The sequence below is a fragment of the Amblyomma americanum genome, chromosome 8 (assembly GCF_052857255.1).
Source record: "Amblyomma americanum isolate KBUSLIRL-KWMA chromosome 8, ASM5285725v1, whole genome shotgun sequence".
Classification (NCBI taxonomy): domain Eukaryota; kingdom Metazoa; phylum Arthropoda; class Arachnida; order Ixodida; family Ixodidae; genus Amblyomma; species Amblyomma americanum.
The window spans coordinates 113745891-113753839 of record NC_135504.1 but is presented as its reverse complement, the minus strand read 5'-3'; the positions used below and the strand labels follow the sequence as shown (position 1 = coordinate 113753839).

General features: G+C 49.1%; 2 protein-coding genes across 2 annotated transcripts; one reads left to right on the top strand and one right to left on the bottom strand.

The window, feature by feature from the left end:
• The first annotated feature begins 826 nt into the window (after positions 1–826).
• LOC144101578 (uncharacterized) lies at positions 827–3208 on the top strand. The gene is made up of 6 exons (XM_077634731.1): positions 827–1068; positions 1132–1339; positions 1506–1749; positions 1836–1974; positions 2667–2860; positions 2995–3208. Exons 1-6 carry the CDS (start codon positions 841–843, stop codon positions 3206–3208), a joined length of 1227 nt encoding a protein of 408 aa, XP_077490857.1. The 5' UTR covers positions 827–840.
• Positions 3209–3354: 146 nt separating this feature from the next.
• Positions 3355–6190, bottom strand: LOC144100646 (uncharacterized). Its single transcript, XM_077633525.1, has 4 exons — positions 5933–6190; positions 5552–5719; positions 5001–5136; positions 3355–4505 (listed from the first exon to the last, which is right to left on the bottom strand). The coding sequence occupies exons 2-4, from the start codon at positions 5698–5700 to the stop codon at positions 3432–3434; spliced, it is 1359 nt and encodes a 452-aa protein (XP_077489651.1). The 5' UTR covers positions 5701–5719; positions 5933–6190; the 3' UTR covers positions 3355–3431.
• Between the last annotated feature and the right edge of the window lie 1759 nt (positions 6191–7949).

Sequence of the window (7949 nt, the reverse complement as noted above, 5' to 3'; positions counted from 1 at the left end):
CTCGACGACCGTCCGCTCTCACAACCAACAAACAAGTCGCGCCGGCGCCTGACCACCCGCGGCGGTCCGGCCGGTTTGGCGAAGCAGAGGCTCTCGCCAATGACCAAGGCTCTTTTACTGTGACGTCATACATAGCAACGGGCCCTAGCAACGGTGCAGCGGAGAGCAGTAGCCGTGCTTCGCCGCTTCCGTCCGTGACCTTGAAAGCCGCAACAATTCGAATCGCCACCCTCGTGGGCTGTCCAGGGTCCGTGATCTACGGCAGTCCACAGCTGTTTCCGCTATTGCAAATGGCTGTGGGCTTGCTCAGATTACTCTAAACTAAAACCATTACGTTCAATATTCGGGGCACATATATATAGCGTCACTGATACCAGGACAGATAACCAGTTTCCTGGGCGAGAGTCCTCGACCTCGCAGCGGGAATCTGGTAGGTAGCATACGCGAGTATCGCTGCCGGCCGGACATTATGTGTACGTAGCCCAGGTTGGCTGCGAGAGCAGAAGCACAGCGAAGGAGCCCGGTCCATGGCATGGAGGCAGGCAGTGGCGGACCCGGCTCCCTGCGACTCGGATGTGTCGCGGCGCACTGCGCTCCGCTCTGTCCGACTAGGCTGACAACGCCTTTGGTATGCACGCATACGCTGCTGCGGTACAGCCCTGCCACGTGTCTTCGGGGGTATTGGTGCTGCCCGTACCCGTGGAATCCTCGCCAAATGGTAGCATTGCACTAAGGCACCCTGCACCCGCCAGGCACCGCCACCGTCGCTGCTGCGCTCAGCGCCCCTCGCGGCCAGTTCCTAGTCCCTGTCAGGAAGGCTCGCCTCGCGACATCGAAGGGATGGCGTCTGCCAGCGGCGTGCCGCTTATTGTAGAGGCGGGATTTCGCGCTATTCACGATGCGGAAAAATTCTTTAGAGGAGCAAACATCAAGAAAGGCACGAAGCTTTTTGAAGCAGGACACGTACACAACGTGAAAGAGGTGGTGTCGTGCGACGGGAGCGAAGTAGCAGCCCGGTGCATTGCGCAGACGAGCATCACTGCGCCACCGAAAACCATCAAATTAACGGTAAGAAATATTTCTATCTAATGTCTGTTAGCGCTGCGATCTTACTTTATTTTTTTTATGTAGCTATCTTCCAGTAGACAGCTTGTTGCCGCGAGCTGCAGTTGCAAGGCAGGCGTCGCAGGCAAATGCAAACACGCTGCTGCCGTTGCCGTGTATTTGGAGCAGTGTGAAACGCTCTCTAAAACGAGCCAACCGCAAGCCTGGGGTGTTCCTACATTTAAGAAGGTTTACCCTAAACTTTCGAAGACGGCCAAGCGGCATAACATTGAAGGTAACTAGAAAACTCCAATTTTAGAGCGAACGGCGCAAACCTGACTTGATAACATTCTCGTTTGCAGCACCTTCGGTTTTCGATATGAAATTCCCTGTTGAAACTATCCCTTGAAATGATGTACCCGCTGAGTAATCTGCCGCTCATATTTTTTTCTTTTTTTCAGCAACTGCTAGGTCGTTATCGCTGCAACACGTGCGTCAATATTTTGGGGATATCAAATGTCCAATAAACGAGCTTTTACAAGCAGAAGAGGATGAAAGCTGTGGTGAAGCGCCTGTGCGCACTGAAACTCCTGCCGGCAACGTAAAACTTTTTGACTGGGATTGTTCAGAAAAGGAGTACCCCAGCTACTTCATGCAGGATTCTTGCGGAAAGCTTGTGCTAAAAAAGCGGAATTTCACTGCAAGGTTTGTTTAATTTCTACACAGTTAGGACAAGTGCCCTGATTCTTCGACATTAGGATATGTGATTACTGTACTAAATTATCACCCAGTCTTTCAGATGTGGAGGCAAAGATTTATGAGGAACATGTTGCTGTTGCCCCTGAAAACGTGCCTTCACTGTCCAAAAAGACGCTGGACGACAGGGCGCAGTGGAAGCGAGCTAGGATTCCGCGCATAACTGGAACAAAGGTAAGCGATTCTTTGCTGCGCAAAATTTGGGCTTCCTCAGGTGTGAGCTCGGACGAGTTGCGAAGTCAATGACCGGAAATCGCAGGTGCAAGAAGAGGGAAGGGTTCCCAGAGATCCATTAGCATTCCTCGGCGTCTGTTGAATGTGCCATAAGTTAAAAACCTGTCTAGGAGGTAATGCAAGAGTCAAGCAAACGCCTTCCGCACGGGTTTGACCATTGTTAGACCAGAAACCGCGCGCGCGTGTTGGCCGTCGCGAAGGGCGGGCCCCGCAGTGGCACAGTCCTTGGAATGGCAGCTGCGGAGCCGAACGAGCTCCGCCGAGGGCCTTAAATTCCAAGTAAAACCCGCCGGCCACCAATGGTGGAAAAAAAACTACCAAAAAAAGGGGGATTCGGAGGACTCACTACGAAATAAAAGAACTTTCGCATACCAGAGTAAAAGGTTGGAAACAGCAGTTTGCTGTGAGCAAACAAAATTGTGATAATGTGAGTAAACTTGCCCTTGGCGCAGAAATATCGTTTTGGCTGCAAAATATTTATTCTAAGCTCTAATTTTCTTTTGCTGTTTCAAGCCAGACAATTGGAACGAATTATTCCTCTTTACCGAGCGTATCATACAACTCTGTGTAAAAACGTCTACATTTAATGAACCCTGCAAAATTTATGAAGTGCGCTATTTGCTTTTTTTCAGGCCTACAGAGTACTTTGCTGTCGGCCAGAAAATATTGACAGAAGAGCGAGGTCCCTCATTTTCGAGCAAGACTTCGGAGGGCCAACCGTGCGATACGGCATCGCGATGGAGCCCAAAGCCAGCCGAGCATTTGAGAATGAACACGGCGTTGAAGTTTCATTGTTCGGCCTGGTTGTTTCACGCAAGGAGTCGTGGTTAGCGTGCTCTCCAGACGGAATCTTTCTGTAAGTATATAATAATTTTTGTACAAGATATCACATTTTTGCTATTTTGCCAGAACATCAATAACTTCCATTGCTGCATTTGATTATTCTGTTCTGAAATGCAGGACGCACGAGAACGAGGCTGTGCTTTTGGAGATAAAGTGCCCCTTCAGTCGCAGAGGTCAGACGCTGACAACAGATCCACTTTTGCCATATTTGCAAAAGAACGATGCTCTGGAGCTGCGAAAAAAGCACACTTACTGCGCTCAAATACAGATGTCCCTTTACGCCCTGGAGCTTCAACAGTGCTGGTTTTACGTCTACACGGAAGCTGATTAAAATTTCCCGGGATGAAGAATACCTCGCCGAAGCGATTCCGGTGCTCCGGGAGTTTTACTTCGCAAAGTACCTGACATGCTTGAAAGAATACTACAACAAGTAATGGTGCAGTAATCCTTTCATGAAATATACTCAGTTTTTTCATGATTTGTTTATTTACCAAAGAGTCAAAAACAGAGCTGTGCAATATGTACATACCGAGAAGTGTAATAAACAGAGTGTCTTATGAGACATTGCATTCGTTCCTTGCAAAAATTCCTGGCTTTAGGTTTGTTATCACAGCGACCACATGAACAATATCATCGACATACCCAGTCAGTTCATGGGGAATTCTTTGGGAAAGTATATTGAACGTTTTCAGCCTTTGGATAACTCTTTCCACATGAATGCGGACAGACGCTGTCTCATACGTTGCATCGACTTCTGACTCCGTAAACTGGGCACTCGTCGCAAATGGTAGCATCACAAGTGTCGCCTGTTGCACCCCAACGTCAGTGCGAATTCCCGGAAAGCCTTTCTCCGCTAGAATGACATCGCCAGGCTCTAGAAGGGATAACAGCTTGCCGTCCACTGTGATGGTCGCGTCCGAAGTCCTTCCGCCGCACCCTTCTGATACGAAAGTTATTGCACCATTCGGTGCGATGCAGATTAAATACTTCAGGGTGTACCTGCCCTCGTAGTGGGAAAACCACAGGTTGCGTGTCTCCACATCTGGCGGCATTTCGGTTTCTATTTCAGTACAATCTATAATAGCCCTGCACGTATCGTAGTGCCTTTTGAAGCTCGGCGGCATTGTGCGCTGCACTGCTAGTCGTGACGGCCAATAGATCCAGTCTTTCGTTGCTACTTTTATGTTCACAAGAACACACTTGAATACCCTGGACGCCGTTGTGCTGTGCACGCAAAACAGTGAAGCGAGAAACGAAAACGGCAAGCCATGTTTCAGCTTCATCAAAAACAAAAGAAGCTTGTCCTCAACGGAAAGCTCCCTTAACCTTTGCGTTCCTGGCGGAAGAACACTTAGGAGCATCGAAAAAAGCTGAAATGACACCGCAGTGAAGGTTTGCAGCGCAGCCTCATTACCATGGAGTGCCCTAAAACCTCCAAAGTACGGCTGTTTCCGCACAGGGCCCACGTTTTTGTCGCACAATTGAGCTGAATCACATGAGGTTCCGCGTTCAGCGGTGGTGGAAGTCCTGTGGTGCACATAGCAACTTGCGTTGCAATTTGATGTTGTCGAGATGAACGTAAATTCCCCGGAAAGGCATTCGGGCTCCATGTCGGTCATCGTGCATGCCTGCAATGCACGAAATACAAAAAAAAAGTAGCAGGTCAGCGGCTGCTGTTAACATTTTCCGGATTGCTTGCATACTGATCCTTTTCAAGATTCCGTGAGTCAACTTCCCTGCGTAGCAAAAACTCTACCATGAAAACGCTGCCTATCCTAGGAAGAGAAGTTGGGTGCAGCGCTAAGACATCTGTCCAAGCCGTACGCTGTGTATGCATTGACATGAATTGCCTTGGCGCACCCTTCCTTCGCGATTGCAGCGCGGGGAGAGTGAGTTGTATCTGCTAAGGAATGGCTTGGTAGAGCTGCACTTAACTACCTTTATCGCGAAAGCAACAAATTGCAGAAATGTGCAGGAATTATGTGTGTCTACAGCACTGCACCCTATTTTCTGTCCCCGGAACCGGCTTGGCTGTCATGGTGAAGTGGTTTTCGCTGCGCAAATAAGCTACCTCTCACAGTTTTGCAAACGCTCAATGCTGCTTTGAAGGAAAACCTACGTACATCGGCAAACTTCTTTTGTGACGCAGTTTCGTCACCGCCACTCGGTGGAGAGTTGGCGTCAGGTGAAACTGCATTCAGTGGGCGAGGATCATCGTCGATCTGCTGATCATGCTTTCTGCTCTCTCTTTCCTTTCGCCTGCAAATATGCAACAAAACTAAGCGGAAGTGCAAAAAGAAGAGAAATCAAGGTCAGTCGTCAAACGAACAGACGTTTCGCTCACCGCCGCCAGCACAATGTATTAAAACAACTAAGCTCTCGACCAGGCGGAGCAAAAAAAAAAAGCATTGTGACACGCCGCTCTGAACGGGGAATAAATACAGCAGCGTAGTACATTTAAAATGGTCTAAGAGATGTGCAGCAAGACGACAGGAATGGAGACGTTCGAGATTGTGGCGAACACATATGATAGTTTTACAAGCGCACCTGCATGCACCCATGTGCCTGCTGTCGTTTTTCAGGCCAATTACGCGTTCTTGGAGAAAATATCTAGCCCCGAAAACACAACAAGTACACATTAATGAACCCGAAGTTGATACATTTGTCAGCATACCTGTCATGACGCCCGGACGAACCACTTGTGCTTGCTTTTTTGTACGCTGATGGAAAGATGCTTGGGTCGTAGGATGGGTGCCCTTCTTCATTCGATTTAGCATTGCTTACAAAATGCCTGCTGCATATTTTTGATTTCCTCGAAGGCATCCAATCCGTACCATCTTCGCTGCATAGTTCAAAATAGCAACAAATATACATGATACTCCGCTACACGCTTGCAAGGAACGATGCTGCGGCGCTTTTTATCTATCGTCATATAAGTTCACGTAAGTGCATCAAGACAGTGCCAAAAAACTTGATTTTTCCTGCACTGTAAAACTGCAACGAGTCCCTATGTCTACAGCATGGTATGAGAACAAGAAAAGGAGCTCAAACTTACTTTTGGCGACGAATAAGCCGAATCCAGCGCTCACGCCGTTCCGTCTCCCAGTGTCGCGTCGGGAATCCATAAAACCTTGTCCCAGGCGAATTCAGATACGTATTACTGCATCCTACTACACAGCAATGTGTCCTGCTGTTGTTATTAGCAATTTTGTGCTCGGAAAGGAGGCGCACAACTGCTTCGCCACGGCGCGCGCAACACAGCGCGAGCTGTCAGACTGCCCCCGCCTTCCTGACAGGGACGCGCGCGCCGCGTCGCGCGGTGGACACAAGCGCGCTGTTCGTACACGCTCACAAAAAAGAGACGCAAGCTGTACAGCTGGCGGCACGGGTTGTTGTTGTTGTGACTGGGAGAAGGATGAAAAGGAAATTGCACAGGCCTGCCTACTGGCTCGAGCCGAGCCACCACCGCTGCCGCGTGCAGACAGAGGAGAATTAAAAAATAAGAGGAAAGAGAAAAACGAAAAGAAAAGACGCGCATCGCAGCAACAACCGCGCCCGCCGAAGCGGACGCTGCTGAAAAAACAGATAAGCGGCCGAATCCGCGATCGCTGGTACGTCCGGGTACAGTGGCTGCGTTCCAATAGTCCCAAGTAGACGCTACTTAGACTATATTCTAGTACACTATACTCATACGTCTAGCCGGACAGCCGCCATCTCGGGACGCGTTCCATTTCTCAGCGAAGCAGTCTCATAAGACTGCTTCGCCGAAGTCCACATCGATGCAGGCTAACTTGCTGTCTAAAGATGGCGGAGCTGATGTACGCGGATGAGCGAGTCGTGCTCTTGCGGGCGTCGGACTGTACACGGAGTATAGGAAAGAAAAAATGTGAGTCATTCCATTATGTTATTTGGTACGCAAACTAGTGGCTAATTAATCTTCGTGGACGTGCGATTCCTAGCAGTGAATCACGCAGGAGAAAATCGTGCAGTTGAGAGCTTTGCTACAGCAGCGGACGCTGTAGGTCTGTTTACGTGATCCGGACGATGCCGGATCTTAATTAGTACTTGATTTTAGAGAATACTCGTCGCTGTCGTTGGTTTCCTCGACGGGCGTTAAGACGGCTGGCGTGACGGTTAACAAATGTGTTCTTCTGTTGCTGTATTAGTTGCATCAACTCTTTCGCGTGCATTCTTTTTTATCTCTACACTCTCAGAACAAATACACCGGCATGTTGCGAATTGATTTTAGTCGTTGCAGGATTAAAGATCGCTGCTGTATTTAGGTCTCTCGCTGTCTCCGAGTGCCACGTAGGGCAGACAGCGGGTTTAATGTCACGTATGTGTTTTCCTGTTGCAGTGTATATTAGCCGTATCGTATTTCGCGCATATTAATTACAGTCTTTCGTATTCTTATGTTTACAGGACCGTCTGGACGAGCACGTTCGAGGAGCATGTACAGTTGAGCATCAATAATAAAAGAATAATCGCATATCTCTTTAGCGTCGTCTTCGGAGAGCGGTCCCGTCTGCTACAAGTAGACTGACCGATAGGCACATCCACCAGTCCGGTTTACGCGCAAATTCATTCCAGAAGAAATGTGTAAACTTGTTGAAAACACGTTTTTAATTATCTTTATTGCTCAGTTTGTGAAAAATAGTAGTACAACTGTTCATAAGCTTTAGTTACATTATTATGCCGCGAGGCGGCGTGAGCACTAGACAAGTTCCAATACATGGACATACTGCTTCCTAGACGTCACACTAGACGTCTTAGACGTCTAGAGTATTGGAACGCAGCGTACTCGAAGGGGGCAGTGGGCTTACTCGCCGGCAGGTGCTATGCGAAGCGGTGGCTCCGCGAACGTCGACGCGTGGCCGCCGCGATCTGCTACGGCGGCGGCGCGCGCCTTTGCTCCGGCCGTCCCATTCGGCGCCTCGCCTAGCAGAAGAGTGTAATACTGCTAGTTCCCTAAAACCCCGCGAGGTGGCGGTCTTAGCCCAAGCATACAGCGGGGGGTTAGACAAGGATGTCCTCTGTCCCCTTTGTTGTTCATGTTGTACCTGCAAGGTTTG

What these genes read in the sequence shown, in the direction of transcription:
- LOC144100646 (XM_077633525.1), bottom strand. Translation starts at nt 5,700, where the DNA reads ATGCCTTCGAGGAAATCAAAAATATGCAGCAGGCATTTTGTAAGCAAT. An exon ending in TCGTCCGGGCGTCATGACAG is followed by an intron (nt 5,137 to 5,551) that starts GTATGCTGACAA and finishes GCATATTTGCAG; the next exon opens with GCGAAAGGAAAGAGAGAGCA. An exon ending in CACAAAAGAAGTTTGCCGAT is followed by an intron (nt 4,506 to 5,000) that starts GTACGTAGGTTT and finishes CGTGCATTGCAG; the next exon opens with GCATGCACGATGACCGACAT.
- LOC144101578 (XM_077634731.1), top strand. Translation starts at nt 841, where the DNA reads ATGGCGTCTGCCAGCGGCGTGCCGCTTATTGTAGAGGCGGGATTTCGC. An exon ending in CGCGCATAACTGGAACAAAG is followed by an intron (nt 1,975 to 2,666) that starts GTAAGCGATTCT and finishes GCTTTTTTTCAG; the next exon opens with GCCTACAGAGTACTTTGCTG. An exon ending in GTTTCACGCAAGGAGTCGTG is followed by an intron (nt 2,861 to 2,994) that starts GTTAGCGTGCTC and finishes TCTGAAATGCAG; the next exon opens with GACGCACGAGAACGAGGCTG.